The sequence below is a fragment of the Oryctolagus cuniculus genome, chromosome X (assembly GCF_051225735.1).
Source record: "Oryctolagus cuniculus isolate XC-2025 breed Fujian yellow rabbit chromosome X, ASM5122573v1, whole genome shotgun sequence".
Classification (NCBI taxonomy): domain Eukaryota; kingdom Metazoa; phylum Chordata; class Mammalia; order Lagomorpha; family Leporidae; genus Oryctolagus; species Oryctolagus cuniculus.
Window position 1 is genome coordinate 32218778 of NC_142888.1, and position 24632 is coordinate 32243409.

Here is a 24632-nt window from a genome sequence, read left to right on the forward strand (position 1 = left end):
TGAACAAAAAAAAAAAAAAAAAAAAAAGAAATCCACGCATGGTTTTCTCATAATACAAGGTTTCCATGGACTTTTTAAAGACATCCTCCTTGTATGCATGGATTTCAAACATTTTTGCACCAAGATAAACTTACCTTTTAATTCCATGTTCCATGAGCCTTTGGAAGTTCCCCTGTGTGGAAATGCAACATGTGAAATGCAATAGTCTGTAACGAGACTAAAGGAAAAAAGGCGACTAGATTGGCACCGGTGACAAGGTGGCCTTTGGGACATATTCTCCTTGCCTAGCCATCTATTATGAGGACTAAGCACCGTCTTGTTTCTGATCATTGCCCCTGTTACATTTGACCCGTATGTGCTGGACAGTCTTCAATGCTACCTGCAGATGCATGGTCAGCATGCATATGGGATGCCAGCGCCGCAGGTGGAGGATTAACCCACTGCGCCATGGCGCCGGCTCCAAGAGATCTATCTTGCATCCTCTCATTCACTCCTCAAATGGCTGCAACAGCTGGGACTGGGCCAGGCCAAAGCCAGAAGCCAGGAGCTCCATCCTGGTCTCCCACATGGGTGGCAGGGACCATTAAATCACTATCCACTGCCTTCCAAGTGCATTAGCAGGAGGATGGATTGGAAGTGGAGCAGCCAGGACTTGAAGAAGCACTGTGGGATGCTGGGTCACAAGCAACAGCTTAACCAGATATGCCACAACACCAGTCTCACATTCTGCATTTTCAACTCCAAAAATGGTAATGGTGTAAAACATGGGGCTGGCACTGTGCTGTAGTGGGTAAAGCCTCTGCCTGTGGTGCCGGCATCCCATATGGGTGCTGGTTCGAGTCCCAGTTGCTCCACTTCCGATCCAGCTCTCTGTTATGGCCTGGGAAAGCAATGGAAGATGGCCCAAAGCCTTGAGCCCCTGCACCTGCGTGGGAGGCCCAGAAGAAGCTCCTGGCTCCTGGCTTCAGATCGGCACAGCTCCAGCCATTGCGGCCATTTGGGGAGTGAACCAACAAATGGAGGATCTCCCTCTCTCTCTCTTTCTCTCTGTGTGTCTCTCCCTCTCTCTGTTTGTAACTCTGCTTCTCAAATAAATAAATCTTTTGAAAAAATGAAAGAAAGAAAGGCTGAGGAGTTGTACCAGATTAAAGGAGACTAAACATAGCTAAATGTCATGCTTTGTTCCTGGATTAGATTCAGGAATGAAATACTTTTTTTTTTTTTTTTTACCCTTTTTGTTGTAAAGGACATTAGTGAGGCAATTGGGAAAATTGATAATACTGTATCTATGTTAATTGCCTGCTTTTGATCATTGTGCTGCAATTATATAAGAGAATGTCCGGATTTTCAGGAAATGTCCACCAAAGTACTCATATATTTAAAGGAGCACAATGTCTATAAACTAGTCTCAGACTGTATAGAATATATTCTCTTTTTTTTAACAGGCAGAGTGGACAGTGAGAGAGAGAGAGAGACAGAGAGAAAGGTCTTCCTTTGCCGTTGGTTCACCCTCCAATGGCTGCCATGGCCGGCGCGCTGCAGCCGCTGCACCGCGCTGATCCGAAGGCAGGAGCCAGGTGCTTCTCCTGGTCTCCCACGGGGTGCAGGGCCCAAGCACTTGGGCCATCCTCCACTGCACTCCCTGGCCACAGCAGAGAACTGGCCTGGAAGAGGGGCAACCAGGACTAGAACCGGGTGTGCCGGCGCCGCAAGGTGGATTAGCCTAGTGAGCCGCGGCGCCAGCCAGAATATATTCTTACAGGTGATTGGCAGACACAAACTGGTGGGTGAAGGGTATTCATGAATTCTTTATATTTTCTAAGTAAAGTTACCTTCCTATACACACACCCACACCCACACCCGCACCCGCCGCTGAATAACCTCTGGCTGGCAGTACTGTGGTGGGAGCCAGGGACTAAGCCGGTGAGTCAGGGACTCAGAGGCATGCCCAATCAGAGGCAGCAGATCCAGCGGGATGAGACCTGGCCCGCAGGGAGATGCCAGTGGTGTGGGTGGGAACTAGGGAAGCCCTGAATGAACGAAGGTGGTGCCAGCGCAGTTGGAGGGTGTTCAAGGCAGAAGTTTGTGATCCGGTGACCAACTGGACTTGACTTAGGGAACAAGAGAAGTCCAGGACGGTGTCTGAGCTTTTCGCATGATTGGTGCATTGGATGCACCACGGTCCCATTCACCAAGATGGAGTGTGCGTGAGAACACAGTGATTGGTTTGGGGCAGCTTGGTGGGGCTACTGAAGAGAGGGTTTGATCTACAGGCTTGTAGCGCAGAGCGATCTGGACCCAGACACAGGTTAGAGAGACGCATCGGCACTAAGGAAGTAGGAGGAGCCATGGCGGGGGTGGGGGGAGGGGGCTGGTGCTGTGGTGCAGCAGATAAAGCCGCCGCCTGCAGTGCTGGCATCCCCTATGGATGCTGGTTCGAGTCCTGGCTGCTCCACTTCCAATCCAGCTCTCTGCTGTGGCCTGGGAAAGCAGTAGAAGATGGTCCAAGTGCTTGGGCCCCTGCACCTGTGTGGGAGACCCTGAAGAAGCAACTGGCTCCTGGCTTTGGATAAGCCCAGCTCTGGCCATTGCGTCCATCTGAGGAGTGAACCAGCCGATGGAAGACCTCTCTCTCTGCCTCTGCCTCTTTATAACTCTGCCTTTCAAATAAATAAATCATTTTTTAAGAAAAAAAAAGAAGAAGCCGTGGGAGAGGAAGAAACTTCTTAGAGAGGACACAATGGTCATTTTGGCACAGTGGGTTAAGCTGCTGCTTGCGACATTGGCATACCATATCAGAGTGCTGGTTCCATCCTGGCTGCCCCACTTCCAAACCGGCTCCCTGCTAATGCTTGTGGGAAGGCAGCAGAGGGTGTCCCCAGTGCTTGGGTCCCTGCCACCCACCGGGAGATCTGCATGCAGTTCCTGGTTCCTGACTTCAACCTGGCCCAGCCCTGGCTATTGTACTGTTGTGGGCATTTGGGGAATGAACCAGCAAATGCAAAACTGACTCTCTCTCTCGTCCTCCCTTTCAAAGAAATAATAAAAAAAAAAGTTTAAACAAATTGAATGCCAGAGATCCCCAGCATCTGGGGGGGGGGGGGGTCACAGTTCCACCCGTTGCCCCACCAAGAAAGGGCCCCTCTAGTTAGTAAGTTTCAGCTGCTGGTTTAGGCTATTTGCCCAATCCGCGAGTCCTGGTCTGTGCAGCATCGGACTTTACTGTCTGTAATTGGGGACATGGGAGAGCAGCTGTCTTAAGTACCTCCCAGGGAGAAAGGAAAACAATCGGAGCCCTAAGTGCTCATTACTCTAAGGCACAAACCTTAAATTTGGAGCTGACCTTGCTCCAACCCTATCCTGTTGGCGTTGACCTTTCTTGTGCCTTTGGATGTTGCCTTCTGACCTTCTTTAATGAGATAAAGGGTATTAGAATGCCAAAATGATTGTGATTTGAGTAAATAAGGGCTTTTAGGACAGTCCAGAGAGCAAGGAACGGGGTCGCTCGATTGAGAGATAACTAATGAGGTTAACAGACCTTGGAGTCCATGTGTGCCATAAAAAGCACAAACCCTCCAGTGAGCCACTGCGTGATTTCTGCTGGGACACAGACCTGGGCAGCTCCGCGCTCCATCTGGATACAGAACATTCCCCTACTCCGCCCCTTCTCTTTATCTCCCCCTCCCTCACGTTTTTGAAATGTTTTAAACTTGTGGGGCTTTTTATGGAAAGTTACGGAGAGGCTCGTGGCAGAGCCTGGGATGTATTTAGGCTCCCAGTGGAGGATGTGAAGCTGCCTCGGTGGCTCATTCCTTACAATTTTGGTTGTTTTTTTTTTTTTAAGTTTTTATTTATTTTTTTTGGCAGAGTAGAGAGACAGAGTGAGAGAAGTCTTCCACCTGCTGGTTCACTCCCCCAAATGACTGCAACTGCCATGCCTAAGCCAGGCTGAAGCCAGGAGCCTGGAACTCCATCCGGGTCTCCCACAGGAGTGCAGGGGCCCCAGCGTTTGGGCCATCTTCCCCCTGCCTTTCCAGGCACATGAGCTGGAGCAAAGCGGAGCAGCCAGGACTCAAACAGGCCCCCATAGGGGGTGCCACAACGCAACCCCTCCATAAGAGTTTAAGAAGAAATCACAGGAAGTCTTTTCCTCTTCCCCCACCAAAAGTGGTTTGCAAAAGTTGGCCTCGGTCCATCAGAATCATCCCCACAAGGGGAGCAAGGATTTCGAAGGATTTGTTAACTGCTTTGTTCTTTTCCTGCTTAGGCTATTTGTGTTTAACCAGAACCCGTCTCAATCTCTCAGGCATTTTAACCAATGTTTTTGTTTAACTAAGAGATAAATTTTAGGTACCTGTCCAAGCTCCAAGGCTTAATTAAGGTCAGCATTGGCTGAGAGGGGGGCCAGAGCGCAAGCGCCACTGAGGTCGCTGGCGCCCACCTGTCCCCAGCCAGGCCTGCAGCCATTCATTTACCCAGCAACTGGTCCCAGGCGCGGTGCCCCTTTCCCTTCCCGTGTCTGGCCGCCAGCCCTTCGCGCCGCGAAGACGAGTGCCCTGGGCGCGCAGCCTCCCCGCCCCCTCCCTGGCGAGGCAAAGTCCAAGTGACGGTGCCGGCGGAGCGAGACCTGCTCGACCGGGCCCCAGCAGCCAGCTAGAGGCCGAGTGCGCAGGCTGGGCCCGGGCTGCCTGGAGCTCGCGCACCGGGGACGAGGTGGGCTCAGCCTTCAGCTTCCCAGGGCCTCACTGTCGCCATCGCTGTCGCTGTCGCCGCAGGCCGCAGGGCGCTACCAGATTGTGCGAAGACCCCCCCAACTCCTGCTCCTGGTCACCCGGGGAAGGTACTCGACCCAGAAGCTGCGCTGGGGACCCTGACGCCCCCGCCCCGCCCCCTCCCTGCGTCCAGCCACCCCTAGCCCTGGGAGAATTGGGTCGTTTGGAGGCTCCCCGGATCTTGCACGACACAGCGTGGGGGGTTAAAAGTCACTGTTGCAAAACTCCCGCTTCTGATCCTTCTGATCTCGGGGCCTTATCTACGCCTGATAGCCGAAAGCCTTTGGAGTCGGAGCCAATGTTTAACAGGCCACGAAGGTGAAAATGCTAGACTCTGGCAGTCAGCATTGGCCACCGGTTTGAGAAAAAAAAAAAAAAAAAAACACCTTCTTTGAGACCAAAGCTGCTTTTTTCTGTGTGTCCCCTCTGTTCGTTTGCCCAGCCTCGTGTGGGAGCACTTAGTTCAAAGCACACAGACTCCTTGGGGGGGGGGGGGCAGGTGCAGGCAGTCTTTCTCATTGCTGAACCCCCCCTCTCCCTGGGGCAGAGTTGGGAAGGGGCGAAGCTCTGGGAAGTCGCCTGCCTTTCCTGTCCCACGCACGGGATTCTTATAGGATCAGGGTTTTTTCTTGTCTAATAATAGTTAACTTTTCCTCTCCCAGTTCGCTGGTGACAGCCCCTGTCCTGAAGTCCTGGCATAGAATGAATGTTCCTCATCTGTGGCGTTTAAGACTGCCAGACTGGCTCCACGCCCTCCTAGGAAGCGAGAAGAAGCTGAGGGAGCTGTCAGTCTCTCCCACAGAGCTCCTTTCCTGTGCTCCTTCCATTGTCGGAAGTGGAAAATGGATGCTGGTTGTAGTTCAGTTGTATTAGCGTGGGTGACCATGGTTCTCAAAATGCAGAATCAAAAGGCTCTGACCTTTGAACCATCAGAGAAGGGGCTCAAGAGCATAGGTGGGGGTGGGGGAACAGGAGAAGGTGACCTGCAGACACCCAGAGGGGCCACCAATGAGAGAGCTGCCCGCCCTCTGACCCACCTCGGAAGCTAGGGTGCTGGCATAAAGGACAAGCCCTGCAGCTATCTGAACAGCAGGGGACTAGCACCAAGGTGTGGATGCCCAGGTGTCACTTCTTTTCAAGATAGCTTGAAAACAAAAGTCCCTGGTAAGTCCACGGAAGATATCTCCTGTTATCTCCTATCAGTTCTTTTCCCTACCTGTCTTCTCCTGTTGCATTGGGTATCTTTTTTAAAAGTTTTTTTTTTTTATTTATTTATTTGAAAGGCAGAGTTACAGAAAGGGAGAAAGAGAGAGAGACCTTCCAACCACTTTGTTCTCTGCCCAAATGGCCTCAATGGCTAGAGCTGGGCCAATCCGAAGCCAGGAGCCAGGAGCTTCTTCCAGGTCTCCCATGCAGGTGCATGGGTCCAGGGATTTGGGCAATCTTCCACTGCTTTCCCAGGCCATAGCGGAGAGTGGGATCATAAGTGGAACAGCTAGGACTCAAACTGGCTCAGTGCCAGCCACTGCATTGTGTATCTTGTCCTGACTTTGAGGACCTATGTCTTGCCTGTCCAGTTCTAATCCAAGACAGGGAAACCTCAAAGACCCTGTGGCTTCCAGTCCAGACCACTGCAAGAAAGCTGATGTCACAGTGTAGTGAGTCAAACCACTTTTGTTTGATTTCTCAGTGCATATAAAAGTTATATTTGTAGTCTATTAAGTGTGCCTTTAAAAAAAAAAAACAAACAAGGTCTGGCACTGTGCTGTAGCGAGTAAAGCTGCCGCATGTGGTGCCGGCCTCCCATATAGGCACTGGTTCGAGTCCCGGCTGCTCCGCTTCCAATCCAGCTCTCTGCTATGGCCTGGGAAAGCAGTGGAAGAGGGCCCAAGTCCTTGGGCCCTATAACCGCTTGGGAGACCTGGAAGAAGCTCCTGGCTCCTGGCTTCAGATCAGTGCAGCTCCAGTCGTTGCAGCCGATTGGGGATGGAAGACCTCTCTCTCTCTCTCTGCTTCTATCTGTCTAACTCTACCTTTCAAACAAAATAAATAAATTTTAAAAAAGAAGCCATACATGCCTTAATTTAAAATACTTTTTTTGCTAAAAAATGTAAAAGTTCATGTGCTGGAAAATGGCACCAGTAGACTCAACTCAGTGCAGGGTTGCACAAACCTTGAACTGGCCAGAAAAGAAAAAAACATGCAAAACCTGCAACATGCAGTAAGACAAAGCACAAAAAAATTGAAGTAGGTGTGTAGTCTGTATCAGGATCTTACCAGGGTTGTAACTGAGCTGTTTTACTGAATTCGGACCTTGCGATTGCATTTGATTTTCTGTTTACCTCCAGGAGCTGTGCCCTCTGACAATGTCTTCCATTAAGATCGAGTGTGTTTTGCCGGAGAACTGCCACTGCGGCGAGTCTCCAGTATGGGAGGAAGCATCCGGCTCTCTGCTCTTCGTAGATATCCCTGGAAAAAAGTTTTGCCGGTGGAATCCACTCACCAAGGCAGTGCAGCGAATGACCATGGGTAAGGAGGAAGGCTGGGCTCACATGTTCCGGGCCAGGCACTTTTTCCCAAGGGAGGAGCTGTTACCCAGTGTTCACCCTTGTCCCAGGTCTTTCTTGTTAAAGCAACTGACTATGCATTAAAGCTTTGGAAGCTTTGGGGAATTGTCATGCTCTCTGGGTAGCAATCCAAGTCTTCCCACTTTGACCCAGGAAGCAATTGGGGATGGTTAATACTGAGGCAGGGCAAATTGCCCCAGTCTTGTTTTGATGCTGCGGCACTGTGTTTCCTTAACGCCATCCTATGCTAGCATAGGAAGACTCAGTGAAGGGGCCCAGCCAAGGCCCGCTGCTGCCCTCTTTGAGTCAGGCTAAGAACTTCGTTATCAAAACAAGAAAAGGAACAAAAAAAAAAAGTCTGTCCCAAGCCCTTTGAAGGTGAAAAGAAGAGCTTTGGGACTTATCAGACCAGGCCTATCTCTAGAGTACATCAGGAATTTCATGTGCCTTTCAGCGTGATCCCCTTTAAGGCCCCAGCATGTCCAGAGAAGGGGTTTATCTCTCCTCTGTGGCCCAGGGCAGGGGCTGGAGGTGATTATAAATTCCTTGCGGGGAGATGCCAGGAATTCCTGTAGCCTGGGGAATTCCCAGCATCCCTTCCCATGAATCCAGTTGGGACCCCCACCAAAGGCTGACTCTTTTCTTTTTTTTAAGATTTATTTATTTGAAAGGCAAAGTTATAGAGAGGCAGAGGAAGAGAGAGGTCTTCCATCTGCTGGTTCACTCCCCAAATGGCCACAATGGCTGGAGCTGTGCTGATCCAAAGCCAGGAGCCAAGAGCTTCTTCCAGGTCTCCCATATGGCTATAGGGGCCCAAGGACTTGAACCATCTTCCACTGCTTTCTCAGGCCACAGCAGAGAGCTGGATCGGAAATGGCACAGCTGGGACTTGAACCTGCGCCCTATAAGGATGCCAGCACTGCAGGCAGTGGCTTTACCTGCTACGCCACAATGCCAACCCCTGTTTTCTTTCTTTCTTTCTCTCTTTCTTTCTTTATTTCTCTCTCTCTTTCTTCCTTCCTTCCTTCCTTCCTTCCTCCCTCCCTCCCTCCCTTCCTTCCTTTCTTTCCTTCTTTCTTTTTTCTTCCCTCCCTCTCTCCCTCCCTTCCTTCCTTCCTTCCTTCCTTCCTTCCTTCCTTCCTTCCTTCCTTCCTTCCTTCCTCCCTTCCTTCCTTTATTTTTTAAATGAGAGGGATCAGCTTTTAAATTCACCTGAGGGCAAGACCATGGCTAGTGGCAAAGCTGTGTGAGCTGTGAGGGCAGCCTAGGGTTAGGGACCCATTGGCTTCCCTTAACTCTCTCTCATAGCATGCCCTGGGGCCTCCCCCTACTCTGCAAAGCCCCCAACCAGGAGAAGGGGTTGTGGTGTCAGCACCAGTTTGAGGAAGTCTCAGGCCGCAGGTCAGGACCCCTGCTGAGATCACGTGTGACCCTCCTGCATGGTCCCTGGCTTCAAATCAGCAGCCAAGTGGGACTTCTCAGCACACCCATGGCCACCCAGAAGTGCTTGTGTCATGTTTTCAAAATAAATTCTGGTAAATGTATTTCCTCTCTCTGCTCGCCATGGCAATCAATCTCTCCACTTTAAAAAGAACAGTGTTCTTATACATGAAAAAAATATTAAACCCCAGAGAACCTGAAATTTCAAACTACAAAATATAGTGATATGTGAGGTCTTTAAAACATTCATGAAGAGTGAGTGTTATGGAAAAAACTATGCAGGACCTTCAACTTCTTTGCACCAAAATAAGCTTATCTTTTAATTCCATTGCCTCAAACTCTTTGAAGTACTTGGTTTTTATGAAGACATGTGATTGTACCAATACTGCATCTACATTTCTACCTATTTACTATTTTTATCATGCTTACTTCCAGACAATATTTGAGAAACAATTTCCAATTAAATACATAAAATAGGGTCCCCTTTATAAAAAAAAAAAAAGTCCTGTATTAGAGGCAGAGATGTCACAAAACCTTAAATTTGAGAGGCAGAGAAACGGAGATTAGAAACAGATAGCCAGACAGCTGGAGAGATCTTCCATCTGTTCCTTCACTGCCCAAGTGCCTGCAATGGAAGGAGCTGGACTGGGCCAAAGCCAGGAGCTCAGGACTCCATCTGGGTCTCCCACGTGGGTGGCAGGGACCCAGGTACTTGAGCCATCACCTGCTGCTTCCCAGGGTGGGCTTTAGATGAGAGCTGGAATCAGGAGCGGAGCTGGAACTGGAACCCAGGCACTCACAGCACCTTAATTGTTGTGCCAGATGCCCACGCCTCTCCCTTGAACTTGGCAGAGAATAGGTCCATTGTCCAAGTTGCTGGATGCCTTCTCTAAGAGATACAGGAGGCACGAGACTGCTTGCTGCCTTTTAACTGCTGCTTTTGCCTCCACAGATGCCCCAGTTACCTCGGTGGCCCTGCGCAAGTCAGGAGGCTACGTCGCCACCGTGGGAACAAAGTTCTGCGCTTTGAACTTGGAAGATCAATCAGTAGTTGCCCTGGCCACAGTGGATAAAGACAAGAAAAACAATCGATTCAATGATGGGAAGGTAGATCCCGCAGGAAGATACTTTGCTGGTAAGATTGCTTTCTAGAGCCTGCTTTCTGAGCTGTGGAGGGAGTTATGAGGGGACTTCAAAAACTTTGTGAAATTTTACGTATATTTTATTTTTTTAAAGATTTTTATTTATTATTTATTTGAGAGGTAAAGTTACAGACAGAAGGAGAGACAGAGAGAGAGGTCTTCCATCCTCTGGTTCACTCCCCAAACGGCAGCAACAGCTGGAGCTGCGCTGATCTGAAGCCAGGAGCCAGGAGCTTCCCCCAGGTCTCCCACGCGGTTACAGGGGCCCAAGCACTTGGACCATCTTCCACTGCTTTCCCAGGCCATAGCAGAGAGCTGGATCGGAAGTGGAGCAGCCGGACTCGAACCGGCGCCCATATGGGATGCCAGCACTGTAGGCGGCGGCTTTACCTGCTACACCATAGCGCCGGCCCCAGCACTTATATACTATTTACCTGGATTCACCCTGTGTTAACATTTTGCTTCACTCACTCTAACATTTTGCTGTTTCTATATATCTAACTGTATTCATCCCTTGACTCATTTGATAATAGGTTGCATATACATCATGTGCCTTTACTCCTAAAATCCTTCAGCATGACTTTTCCAAGAAAAATGACATATTTATACATAACGGTAGATACCAACTTGAAGCAGTTTAACATTGATACAGCTGTTTTATCCGATGTGCTAGCTTCCCTCCAGTCTACCAATTGGCCTTTCTATCAGTTCTTCCCCTCTAGGACACAATCCAGTATACAGCCTTATGTTACTTCGATGGGTGTTTTTAACCTCTTAACCGGGGGCATTTCCATAGCTCTTCTTTGTTTTCTATGACGTTGACATTTTTGATGAGTACAGTGCCATCCTATACCCCCTGTGTGAATAGCACATTCTTTATTCCGTATCTCTGCGGTGTGGCCTTGTGACTAGACTGATGTTCCACATTCTTGGCACGGTATACCATGTAAGTGAGGTTCTGTCCTCTGTCCTCCTCGTGTCTGTTTGCAGGCACACGATGTCCCTCGGCCCCTCATTGGTGACAGCAATTTTGATGACCTGGCCTGTCAGATTACCGCACTGTAACTACTTTACAATTTCAATTGATAAGCAATGTGTGGGATTTGTTAGTTATCGATTGCCATGTAGCACACTGCCCTGAAACTTGGTGACTTAAAATAACATATTAATCTCATGTAGTTTCTGAAGGTCAGACACCTGGGCGCAGCTCAGCTAGATGGTTCTAGAACGGGCTTTCTCCTGGGGGTGTATTCAAGCTGTCAGCTGAGGCTGGGATCTCTGAAGGGCCCTGGAGCGTCCACTTCTGAGCGCGCTCACGTAGGGGTTGGCAGGAGGCTTTAGCTCCCTAGTGCTATCGGTCATCACATACACAGGGATGGAGGAAGGTGTGAACCCTGGGAGACTGGCAGACACCCTGGTCCTCATCAGAATCTCTCCCTTAGCTTTTACATCTTCTTTTTTATTTTTTTTATTTATTTATTTTTTGACAGGCAGAGTGGACAGTGAGAGAGAGAGACAGAGAGAAAGGTCTTCCTTTTGCCGTTGGTTCACCCTCCAATGGCTGCCGCGGCCGGTGCACCGCGCTGATCCGATGGCAGGAGCCAGGAGCCAGGTGCTTCTCCTGGTCTCCCATGGGGTGCAGGGCCCAAGCACTTGGGCCATCCTCCACTGCACTCCCTGGCCACAGCAGAGAGCTGGCCTGGAAGAGGGGCAACCGGGACAGAATCCGGCTCCCCGACCGGGACTAGAACCCGGTGTACCGGTGCCGCAAGGCTGCGGATTAGCCTAGTGAGCCACGGCGCCGGCCGCAGCTTTTGCATCTATTGATGATTCTTGCTGGAACCAACCAGGTCAGACCTTGGGTACCAATCTGTTACATACAGATTTAAAAGGATTTCGATCATAGTTTTAAATCCACCATGTATTTCACATTTCCTTCCCATCACAACAACCCCCTGAGTTGAGCAAAGAGGATTCACCCCCCCCCCCCCACTGTTTCCTCATCCCCACACTGGCCCCTCATGTTTTTGGCTGTACTGGCTCCAGTGACTGCCCACTTGGAGGCAGGAGAGATCTGAACAGCTGGCTATAGGTTGTTTCCCATCTTCCTGGAGTTTCCATGACCACCAATATCCTTCAGGACAGGTTGTAGGACTAAAGATGAGATTGCATTGGAGGCCCTTCTGCCAGCAATGCCTGCAGCATAAAAAAAAAATCTGATTGGATATTTTACCTCCTGATGTAATTAATTTTCTCTCTGTTGGTGGCTGGAAGTTTTACAATTCTGTGGCGCTTTGTGAGACAAATATAAAGATGTCATCTTGCAGTCCCTACACCGTCAGGAGACCCTTTAAAATTGCAGGTGTCATTGTGGGTGTATCTATTAGTGTTGTGTATCCACCAGAAATGCCCAAGAACCTTCTTCTTCTTTTAAGATTTGTTTGTTTTGAAAGTGGCTGGGCCAGGCTGAAACCAGGAACCAGGAGCTTCTTCTGGGTCTCCCATGTGGGTACAGGGACCCAAGCACTTGAACCATCTTCCTGTTTTCCCAGATGCATTAGCAGGGAGCTGGATCGGATGTGGAGCAGCCAGGACTTGAACCGGTGCCCATATGGGATGCTGGCACTGTAGGCTGTGGCTTTACCCGCTAGGCCACAGCAATGACCCAAGAACCTTCTTCTAAAGACAGATCATAGTTCCCTGCAGGGGCTCAGAAGTGTCTCAGGTCCAGAAAAACATGAGGCCCCCTGGTAGTCTAGACTGCAGTCTCAAAGTGATGGTACCCAAGGCCTGACCTTTATGGTGCTACCAGCTCACTAAGAAAGAGCCCTTTCTAAGCAGTGGGGGATTCACATTCACATGCGGGGCATCTGTTTCTGTGAGGCAGAGGGCGTGGAAGAACATCCATGAAACAAACCGAACTGCGCTACCGCAGGGCACTAGCAAGTGGACGTCCTTAACGCCAGGGAGGGAGGAGCTACCATATCTTTTTTTTAAGATTATAATTACGTGATTTTCCTCCACCTAGCGGCGCCGGCACACCGGGTTCTAGTCCCGGTCGGGGCTCCGGATTCTGTCCCGGTTGCCCCTCTTCCAGGCCAGCTCTCTGCTGTGGCCAGGGAGTGCAGTGGAGGATGGCCCAGGTGCTTGGGCCCTGCACCCCATGGGAGACCAGGAGAAGCACCTGGCTCCTGCCTTCAGAATAGCGCATTGCGCCAGCCGCAGCGCGCCAGCCGTGGCGGCCATTGGAGGGTGAACCAACGGCAAAAAGGAAGACCTTTCTCTCTGTCTCTCTCTCTCACTATCCACTCTGCCTGTCAAAAAAAAAAAAAAAATTACGTGATTTGATTTTATTTATTTATTTTTCTAAAGAATTTTTTAAAGATATATTTATTTATTTGAAAGTCAGAGTTACACAGAGAGAGGAGAGACAGAGAGACAGAGACAGAGAGAGGGAGGTCTTCCATACACTGGTTCACTCCCCAATTGGCCGCAACGGCTGGAGCTGCGCTGATCTGAAGCCAGGAGCCAGGAGCTTCTTCAGGGTCTCCCATGTGGCTGCAGGGGCCCAAGCACTTGGGCCATCCTTAGATACTTTCCCAGGTGCATTAGTAGGGACCTGAATGGAAAGAGAAGCAGCCGGGATTTAAAACAGCGCCCATGTGAGATGCCAGCATTGCAGGTGGCAGCTTTATCCTCTAGGCCACAGTGCTGGGCCCCCAAAACATTTTTAATAATGCACATTTTAAAAGTACTCATGGGGCCAGCACCATGGTGCATTAGGTTAATCCTCCGCCTGTGGCACTGGCATCCCATATGGGCACTGGTTCGAGTCCTGGCTGCTCCACTTCTGATCCAGCTCTCTGCTGTGCCCTGGGAAAGCAGTAGAAGATGCCCTAAGTCCTTGGGCCCCTGCACCCACATGGGAGACCTGGAGGAAGCTCCTGGTTCCTAGCTTCGAACTGGCGCAGCTCCAGTCATTGCTGCCAATTGGGGAGTGAACCAGCAGATGGAAGACCTCTCTCTCTCTCTCTCTCTCTCTCTCTCTTTCTCTCTCTCTCTCTCTCTCTCTCTCTCTCTGCTTCTCCTTCTCTCCCTGTGTAACTCTTTCAAATAAATAAATAAATCTTTTTAAAAAAAGTACTCATTAGGACAGGTGTTTGGCACAGGGGTTAAGATAGCAGTTGGGGTCCTCACAACCCATGTCAGAGTACCTGGGTTCAAGTACTGGCCTCTGGTTCCTGACTCCAGCTTCCTGCTAATGCAGACCCTGGGAGGCAGCAGTGATGGCTCAGGTGGTTCTTGTCTCCTGGTTTCAGCCTGGCCCAACCCCGCTTATTGTGGGCATTTGGGGAGTGAACCAGTGGATGAGAGCTTGTGCTCACTCTCTCTCTTAAATAAATAAGTTTTTAAAAAGTATTCATCTTACAAATTATAATCCAAATATAAAATAGCTTGGAAAACAACATTTATAAAATAGAAAAATAAAAGCCAGCGTGATGAGACAAGTTAAAGCAACTAGAACGGTACAGCTTTATATGGCTCCGATTTTAGAGTTTTCTTACTGCATCGTCAGTGTCAGATATCCTGCTGCTTTAGCTGGCTCCATTGTTCCAGATCAACAGAAGTACCTTGGCTTCCTGGTTTCGTTTCATGTTATAGATCCATTCAATGTTCCCCAGTATCAGTTAGTACTGTCCTTTAAAATCCTGGACACTGGCCTCCCTCGTTTTCCTGATCTGAAGCAAGTTATCATGGCTGCTACTGCTTTGTTGGCAAGAGGACAGAGCTCTGCAAGCTTCCCCAGTCTTTTGCTTCTTCATGGGTTTCTCTGATGCAGCTTCTTTAACTTTTTTTTTTTTTTGACAGGCAGAGTGGACAGTGAGAGAGAGAGACAGAGAGAAAGGTCTTCCTTTTGCCATTGGTTCACCCTCCAATGGCCGCCGCGGCCAGCGCACCGCGCTGATCCGATGGCAGGAGCCAGGAGCCAGGTGCTTTTTCCTGGTCTCCCATGGGGTGCAGGGCCCAAGCACCTGGGCCATCCTCCACTGCACTCCCTGGCCACAGCAGAGGGCTGGCCTGGAAGAGGGGCAACCGGGACAGAATCCGGCGCTCCGACGGGGACTAGAACCCGGTGTGCCGGCGCCACTAAGCGGAGGATTAGCCTAGTGAGCCACAGCGCCGGGCCTTCTTTAACTTTTTGTCATCTTCACTGTCACGGTCACTGCCAGATGAGCTTGGATAAATTCCTGTGATTGGAGGCCGGTGCCGTGGCATAGTAGGTTAAGCTGGCCCTGTAGTAGGTTAAGCCAGACCCATATGAGTGCTAGTTTGAGTCCTGGCTGCTCCACTTCTGATCCAGCTCCCTGCTATGGCCTGGGAAAGCAGCGGAAGATGACCCAAGTCCTTGGGCCCCTGCACCCACATGGGAGACCCGGAAGAGGCTCCTGGCTCCTGGCTTTGGATTGGTGTAGCTCCGGCCATTGCAGCCATCTGGGGAGTGACCCAGCGAATGGAAGACCTCTCTCTCTCTCTCTCACGGTGTCGCTGCCTCTCAAATAAATAAACAAATCTTTAAAAAAAAATTCCTTTGATTTAGGCATTACTCCACTCTTGTCTAATAGCTTCCCCAGGATCCACCCTGTCTTTTCTTATTCAGGCTTTCCATTTTTAGTCCATTTTCCTCTTCTAACTCACTGCTCTTTCCAGTGGACTATGCTGTAGTAGATGAGCTTTCCAGTTTCTTCATTAGACTCAAATTCTGCTCTATCCCCTGAGATCACACTCAAGTCTCCCTGAGTGAACGCTGAGTAATGATTTCAGTGGCAAATACTCCGCATGCTCTTGAGAAGATGTGTATTCCGCTGTGCTTCTGTCTGTAAATAGCAATTAGATGCAGTTCAGTGCCGGTGCTCAGCTCTTTATCTGTGCTGATTTTCCATCCACTTGAATCTACTACTGAGATAGGGATGTTGATAGTACCTTCCTATACTTCTGTATTTGTCTATTTCTCCTTTCAGTTCGGACAATTTGTGCTTTGTATATCCTTCTTTCCTTGTATGTAGTGTGTCACTTTTCTCCCGTGGCTTTCAAGGATTTATTTTTTTAAAAATTTAAAGATTTATTTATTTATTTGAAAGACAAAGTTACACACACACACAGAATATATATATATATATATGTGTGTGTGTGTGTGTGTGTGTGTGTGTATATATATATATAGAGAGAGAGAGAGAGAGAGAGATCATCTAACTACTGGCCCACTCCCCAAATGGCTGCAACAGCTGGAGCTGGGCCAATCTGAAGCCAGGAGCCAGGAGCTTCCTCCAGGTCTCCCACGCAGGTGCAGAGACCCAAGGACTTGGGCCATCTTCCACTGCTTTCCCAGGCCACAGCAGAGTGCTAGATTGGAAGTGGAGCAACTGGGACTCAAACCTGCAACCATATGGGATGCCAGAGCTGCAGACGGTGGCTCAACCAATTACGCCACAGCACCAGCCCCAGATTTTTATTTGATTTTAGTTTCCAGCAATTTGATTATTATCATGTGTCTGGATGGGGGATGCTTTGGTTCTATCCTGTTTTTTTTTTTTAATTTTCTCATCTTCCTAAATGTATCATTTTATGCTTTTCACCAAACGTGGGGAGTTTTCAGTCATGTAATCTTCAAATATTTTGGAGGAGCCCTGCACTTCTTTGCGGGGAATCCTATAACACATTAGCCCCTTTTTGGCCTGTGGATCCCTTGGGCTTTGTTCCTTTTTGTCCAGTTTTTCTCTGTCATCCAGATTGCACATTTCTGACTGTATCACTGGTTACACTGACTCTTTTCCTCCGTCATCTCTACCAAGCCCATCCAGTGAATTTTTTTCATTCAGTAATTTTAGTTTTCAGTTCCAAAATGCTCATTTGGTTATTCTTTGTATAATTTAGTTCTTTGCTGACACTTTCTGTTTGGAGTTTTGTTTCAAGACGGTTATAATTGCTTATTTGAACTTTTTATAAGAGCTGTTTTAGTCTTTGTCAAATAATTCCAGTATCTATGCCATCTCATTTTTGACACTTGTTGATTATCTTTTCCTATGCAAGCTGAGATTTCCATGTTTCTTTGTGTTACTAAGTAATTTGGGGCTTTTCCTAGCCATTTTGACTACCATGAGCCCTTGAGTCTTGTTTAAATCCCTTGGAGAATGTTGCTATAGTTGTCTTAGCAAGCAATGTACAGTCATGTAAAACTTAACAATGGGGACACATTCTAAGAAATGCATTGTTAGCCGATTTTGTCATTGTGCAAATATTCTTTTTTCGCTACTTATTTATTTATATGAAAGTCAGAGAGAGAGTGAGCTCCCATCTGCTGGTCCACTCTCCGAATGCCCACAACAGACATCACCAGGCTAAACCGGAGACACAGTCTGGGCACTGCATCCAGGTCTCCCACATGGGTGGCAGGAACCCAGTTACTCGAGCTCTGACCACTGCCTGTCAGGGCCCACACTGGCAAAAAGCTGGAGCCAGCGCTGGGTATCAAACCCAGGGTCTCTGATGTGAGATGTGGCCATCTTAACTGGCACCTCAACTGCTAGACTAACTACCTGCTCCATCACAGAGTAGCCCTACCCACGCTGAGATGGCAGGGGTGTCACCAGGTTATGTCATCTTCTGGGGCCACTGCCACTGACTGAAATGTCCTTATGCAGTCAAGGCTGCATGTGTTTAAGTCCAAGCCCCAAATTCCAGTGTGTCTCTATTAGATTCTATTAAGATCTGTCCTTCATGTGTGCCACACAGGGGTCAATCTGGGACTTGGTAGGAGGTCGATCCATTAGCTCCACTCTCAAAATCTTTGCTGTGCTCATTAGAATGCCCTCCATGCCTGTACAAGTTGAGGATGAGCCTCGTTGATCCTAAACAGCTGTCTAAGGGCTTGTGTCCCTGAGCAGCTGTTTCTTTGCTGTCTCTCAATACAGTTTCTCTTCCAGCTTCCTGGAACTCTCCTTTTCGTTCCTCCAGCCAGAAATCACCTATGTCTATGATTGTGCCGCATCGCGACCACGCAGCAGGAGGATGGGAGGAAAGAGAATAGAAAAGCAATAGTGTTTGACTCCGCCCTTTTGGAGTTGCAGTTTCCTGGAATAGAGAGGAATGTCCCTGCCCTCGGAGTTTTCATTCATGTAGTCTTCCTGTTGCTGGCGCTCTCTCTTTCCGTGGCTCCCCCTGCTTCAGAATGATCTGGGGACTGGCACAGGAGAGAAGGAAGAAAAAGCAGCGGAAAATAACTCAGGGATTCCTTCCGTTCTCCGTGGGCGTCAGGAGTTTTCTTTCCTGCTCCTTGAGCCAGATCTATAGTTTCTCTTGGCTCTCTGATTGTCTGTCTGCACTGCAAGCACCCGCTTCCAGATGTCAGGCTGTATTGAGCTGGCCAGGGGATACTGCAGAAGAGAATAAAGAACTCACCGCCACTAGGTGGCGCTACAAATCCTGCTGTTCTTCCCTGAACTTCCTCTTGATACTTACTCTGCAGCATTCCCAAATAGCCGTGCCACGCATTTGATCCAGGTTATAGAGTTGTGCTCCACAGGAGAAAATGATGTTTACTCCTTTTCTGGTAAAGAACTTCTCCACATAGTTGTAATTAAAATATATATATATATATGGGGGAGGGGCAGGTATTTGTCCTAGTAGTTAAGATGTCAGTTAAGACTCCCACATCTCATAGTGCCTGGGGTCAAGTCCTGGCTCCAGTTCCTGACTCCAGCTTCCTGCTAATGTGTACCCTGAAGGGCAGCAGGTGATGGTTCAAGTACTTGAGTCCCTGCCACCCACATGGGAGATTTGGATTGAGTTCCCAGCTTCAGGCCTGCCTGGTCCTGACCGTTGCTGGAATTTGATAAATAAACAAGTAGATGAGATTTCTGCATCTTCCTCCCCCTCCCTCCTCTGCCTCTCAAATAAATATTTAAAAAAAATATATAGTACCCAGATTAGGATTGTATAATAATTTCCTTGATTTAAACACCGGTCAGTGGGGAGGGTCAGTGTTGTGGCACAAAGCGTTAAGCTGCTACCTGTGACGCTGGCATCCCATGTCAGAGCTATGGTTTGAGTCTCCACTGCTCCACTTCCAATCCAGCTCCTTGCTAATGCGCCTGGAAAAACAACGGAAGGTGGTCCAAATACTTGGTCCTCTGCCACCCATTTGGGAGAGCCAGGCTCCTGACTTCAGCCTGGTCCCACCCTGGCTGTTGTGGTCATTTGGGAAATGAACTAGCAGATGGAAGATTGCTCTCTGTATCTCCCTCTCTGTGTGTCATTCTGCCTTTCAAATAAGTGAATCTAAAAAAAAAAAAAAAAAAAACAAAACACTGGAACAATTCCGTGGTGAGAAAAGGTGGTACCATGCATGGGGAGAAATGCCATGTGGCTGAACTCTGAGTGGTTTGATTTTTGCAGGCACCATGGCTGAAGAGACAGCCCCAGCGGTTCTTGAGCGCCACCAAGGGTCCCTATACGCCCTGTTCCCTGACCACCAGGTGAAAAAGTACTTTGATCAAGTAGACATCTCCAACGGTTTGGATTGGTCCCTGGACCACAAAATCTTCTACTACATTGACAGCCTGGCTTACTCTGTGGATGCCTTTGACTACGACCTGCAGACAGGACAGATCTGTACGTATTTTTATTCTTTTTCTCAGGACTACTGATTCTGCTCTCGTGAAGGCACCTTTTCTTCAGCTCAGATTAAAGAGGCCCTTACTTGTCAAATAGAGAACTTGCCAGTGTTAGTATTTCAATACAGCACGGCCGGCGCCGCGGCTCACTAGGCTAATCCTCCGCCTAGCGGCGCCGGCACACCGGGTTCTAGTCCCGGTCGGGGTGCCGGATTCTGTCCCGGTTGCCCCTCTTCCAGGCCAGCCCTCTGCTGTGGCCAGGGAGTGCAGTGGAGGATGGCCCAGGTGCTTGGGCCCTGCACCCCATGGGAGACCAGGAGAAGCACCTGGCTCCTGGCTCCTGCCATCGGATCAGCGCGGTGCGCCGGCCGCAGTGCGCCTGCCGCGGCAGCCATTGGAGGGTGAACCAACGGCAAAGGAAGACCTTTCTCTCTGTCTCTCTCTCTCACTGTCCACTCTGCCTGTCAAAAAAAAAAAAGTATTTCAATACAGCAATGATTATAGAGACTTGACAATGCCACCAGCGAAACCATGGCCCTCAACACAAGTATGACCATAGTTGGCATAATATGGCTAGGTCCTTCATCTCCTTTCTTGTCACGCATCATCAGAGGGGGCCTCACTGGAAAATGGGTCCTGTTCTACCAGAAGGTACCGAAAGGAAAATAATGTACAACAGAATGGAATAAAAGAGCAGAATAGTAGAGTTCGGGGTTGATATTTCTTTTCTGTTCTTTAACTAACCATAGGCAATTACTCAGAGGCAAATTGACAACTTTTCAAAGTGGAAAAGCAGAAAAAAAAAGCAGTTGCATGTTGTTCAGTTCTATCAATGGGCTTTAAATGAGCCACAGTTGGAAACTGGGAGGGAAGGAATTGTAAAGAAGAATGCACAACAGAGTCCTTGGAACCGATTCATGAAAGGTGCCAAACCAAAAGAGGAAAACCAATCATAAAAATGACCTGGAAAAAAAAATCACAAGAATCTCCATGCAGATGTAATCCAAGGCAAAATATTCCAATGGGGGGATGTTTTGCTTTAAAATACACAGTGCTCTTTTTTTATGACTTTTTACCCATTTTCCATACACATGGCTTTAACATTTTCCCATTATACCTTGATGTGCTTATTGTAGTGATCTGGATTTTGTGATGTAAAGTTCTCCTGGACTTTGATGTTTGTTGTTGTAGGCTGGGATTTCCCCTTTTAAGGCCCATGGTGGGGGTGGGGGGTGGGGGTTCAGACTGTGCCTTCCTTTCAGAAGCAAGCCCTTTTAATATCTAGTCTTGGTTTTTAGAGCATTCAGTCAGGCAGAAAAGAAAACTCATATATTTTACTAACTTGTGTGCATAAACCATACATGTGGCACCATTAAATTGCCTTATGGGTTTTGGAGTTCGTCATGGTAGGCATCTTTGAAGCAAAACAGTTAAGGTCTAACCACAGACTGAAGAGTATCTGAGATGGATATGCAGAGCCTCAGCTTGGGTCAGGTCAGCCTCAAAGAGAACTATTGGTATTTTATTAAAAATTTTGCTTTCATTTTTCTCTCCTCCTCTGAAAGCTTAGATAGATAAGGCTGTACCCAAACAAAAGGGAACAAATCCATCCCAAATCATGTGGCAAAGGAAATCCTTTGTTCATATGCCAAACACTGGATGAGCAGAAGTGATCTGCATTTACAAGGCTTCTAAACGTTCATGGAAAATGAAATTAAAAGAGAAATTCCTTTTGGTGTAAAAATTTTCTTGAAATCCCTGCATTTTTCTAGCAATACATATTTGTCACGAATTTCTGAGAGTTCATTATTTGATTCTCAGTGACTTGTTGCTTTGTTGTGTTTTTTGGGATCTTGTTTCTATTTTTGGTTTTTAACCATAGCCAACCGCCGAAGTATTTACAAGCTGGAGAAAGAAGAACAAATCCCAGATGGAATGTGTATTGATACTGAAGGGAAGCTTTGGGTGGCCTGTTACAATGGAGGAAGAGTGATTCGCTTAGATCCTGAAACAGGTAGGCCCGCAGCAAAATGAGAAATCCCTGTCAACTCTAGAAAACACCACACACTAGGGACTGGAGAAACATTACTAATAAAGTTGGCGATTTAGTCAATGGTCCCAATTGAAATTAAAGCCAAAGATATAGACGACAATTTATAGCCAGAACATCTTTTCTTGTATTTTTGCTCAAAATAAATGCATGAATGAATGATGACTGCCACAGTTTTCTAGAAACTTCCAAATTCCTCCACAAAGGGCCCAGAAACATTGCACAGGTGGGAAATTGCTAGAGCTTAACACTGAATAAAATATCTGGTGATCTAGGGAAAAGACTCCAAACTGTGAAGCTGCCTGTTGACAAAACAACTTCATGCTGCTTTGGAGGGAAGGACTACTCTGAAATGTACGTGACCTGTGCCCGGGATGGGCTAGACCCCGACAGTCTTTCAAGGCAACCTGAAGCTGGTGGGATTTTCAAGGTGATGTGGTTGTTTCTTTTATTTTGGAGAGGGGTGGTGGACCCTTGGTTAAATAATTGAACACTTGATGCTATTGTATACTTCCCAAACACAACTCTGTTTAGCATGTTAATCTCATCATGCTAGGCTTAAAGGCATTTTAGATTTTCTAGACTGCAAGTTATCTGAAATTGAAGATGATGTGTTTGCCTACTTTGTACAGTACTTACAAATGTTTTCTTTAGTAATATTTGTTGAAATTCTTTATTTGAAAATTTTACAAAAGGATTTATTTATTTGAAAGGCAGAGTTTCAGAAAGAGAGGGAAAGACAGAGAGAGAGAGAGAGAGAGAGAGAATCTTTCATCTGCTGGTTCACTCCCCAAATGGCTGCAACGGCCAGGGCTGGGCCAAGCCAAAGGCAGGAACCAGGAACTCCATCAAGGTCTCCCACATGGATGGCAGGGGCCCAAGTCTTGGGCCATCTCACACTGCTTTTTCCAGGTGCATTAGTGGGGAGCTGGATCATAAGTGGAGCACCTGGGATTCCAACCAGTGCTCATATGGGATGCCATATGAGCTGCACCATGGCATCGACCCTGAAACTGTTTATAAGATCGATCAGTTGGTTATTTTGATGTCATAAAAATATTTTCAAGGTTTTTTTTTTTTTGCAACATAACACATACATAAAGATCATAGACCTTTTGAGCTGAAAAGAAATGGAGAAACCCCTTTTGTAACAGGTGGAGAGATGATAAAAATAAAATTCAGTTTAAAATCCAAATTAGTTGTAAATGGATGCTAGTTGGATTATAATATATGTGAATAATTGGGTTGCAGGTAAATTTCACATATATTCCTCTTTATGATAGGAACTAAAACAAGAATAATAAGTGGCTAAGCACATTATTATTATTAAACATAAAAATGCTTTTGAAGAACACCTGCGAATTACCTGTTGTCAGAGTTTCTCTGTTTTCTTTTTCAACAGATAACTGGCCTGGGGGTCAAAGGAATTCCCCCCTACTCCTACGCGGGCTGAGCAATAGGTGTTCTTTCCTGCCAGAGAAAGCTTTGGAGACAATGAAGGAATTCTGGGGCCAAAATGTCAATCAGTCAGAAAAAGGAATCAATGATTTTGTTAACCAGGTTGCAGTTCCATTTAATTTTTAACAAAGAATGACAACACACCCCTTGATAATACACTGTAAGACCTTTTGTAAAATGTGCTATAGAAATGCAAGCCTCTTGATTCTCTGAAAATTGGTTGGGAGCGAGAGGGGGTGAGGAATGGGATGATATCTGTTCTTTCTTCTGCATTCCATATTCAGCATACCTAAAGCTTCAAGAAAAAAAAACTAATAAATAGAAACCTGGTAACGACGGTACAATTATGTTCCTTTTAATTTTCATTGTAATCTTAGAAAATATGCCACAATGCTAATCCACCTTGTTATTCCTCTTTCTGTGTGTGATTTCACAAACTAGAAGACTGCCGGAGGGGAAGACTGTGTCAAACACTCTGATCAAATCCGTGGTTCCGACTGCCACCTACTGGATACCAAAGTAATGCATCACTTTGGAAAGCTTTTTTTTTTTTTTTTAATAGCTTTGTTGAGTTAGAATTAGCCAGTACATATTTAAAGTATACAATTTGACAAATGTATCATATATAATATATATTTATATTCATGAAGCCAAGACCACAAACAAAATAATGAATCTCTCCACTAGCCTAAAACTTTTTTGAGTCCCTCTGCATGCCTGCCCCTTGTTCTCAGGTTCTTTCTGTCACTAAAAATTATCCTTACAATTGGATAGTATGATTTCTCCAACCTTTTTCTTTTCCAAAATTGTTTCTGCCATTTTAGTTTCTTTGACCCTCATATACATTTTAGAATCAGCATGACTATATCTATAAAAAAAATTCTAGTACAATTTCAGTTGGAATTGCTTTAAATCTATAGACCAATTTGGATTGAATTGGCATCTTTACTATTTTAAGTCTTCTAATCTATGAACACAGTATGTCTCTATAATTTTTTATGGCTTTAATTTCTTTCATCAGCATTTTGAAGGTTTCAGCATATAGGTCTTATACATGTTTTGCTAGATTTATATACAAGTGTTTCATTTTTAGAGCTGTTGTAAATATTATTTATTTTCAATTGATCCTTGCTTATTTATAGAAGTCTGAATGGCATTTATAGGTTGCCCTTGTATGTGATGCTTTTGCTAAACTCACTTATTAGCTCTAGTAATATGTCTCAGAGATTCTTCGGATCTACAAGTATAATCGTGTCTTCTGTGAATAGAGACAGTTTTATTTCTTCCATTCCAATATGTATTTTTTTTATTTCTTTTGCTTGCCTTATTGCACTAAGAATGCCAGTATTATGTTGAACAGGAATAGGAAGAGTGAATATCCATCTTGTTTCTAATCTTCACAGAAAAGCAGGCAGCCTTTTATCACGAAATATGATATTAGCTGTATGTATTTTTGTGGATGTTGCCTCTCAGGTTAAGGAAGTTCCCTTATAGTCTGGCTTGCTGAGAGGATTGGTTTTTTAAATCAAGAA

The 24632-nt window shown here is 47.0% G+C and overlaps 1 protein-coding gene and 1 pseudogene across 2 annotated transcripts; one reads left to right on the forward strand and one right to left on the reverse strand.

The window, feature by feature from the left end:
- Window positions 1–4535: 4535 nt before the first annotated feature.
- On the forward strand, window positions 4536–23444 carry RGN (regucalcin). Of its 2 annotated transcripts, none has more exons than XM_008272336.5 (7): window positions 4536–4840; window positions 7121–7301; window positions 9732–9914; window positions 19375–19590; window positions 21475–21606; window positions 21918–22072; window positions 23045–23444. In XM_008272336.5, exons 2-7 carry the CDS (start codon window positions 7139–7141, stop codon window positions 23093–23095), a joined length of 900 nt encoding a protein of 299 aa, XP_008270558.1. In that variant the 5' UTR covers window positions 4536–4840; window positions 7121–7138; the 3' UTR covers window positions 23096–23444. The 2 variants fall into 2 exon arrangements, with proteins under 2 accessions (XP_008270558.1, NP_001075472.1); NM_001082003.1 differs by lacking the exon at window positions 4536–4840 and adding an exon at window positions 5870–5936 and having other exon boundaries at window positions 23045–23440.
- Window positions 14472–15198, reverse strand: LOC138847625 (activated RNA polymerase II transcriptional coactivator p15-like; annotated as a pseudogene).
- Window positions 23445–24632: the final 1188 nt, after the last annotated feature.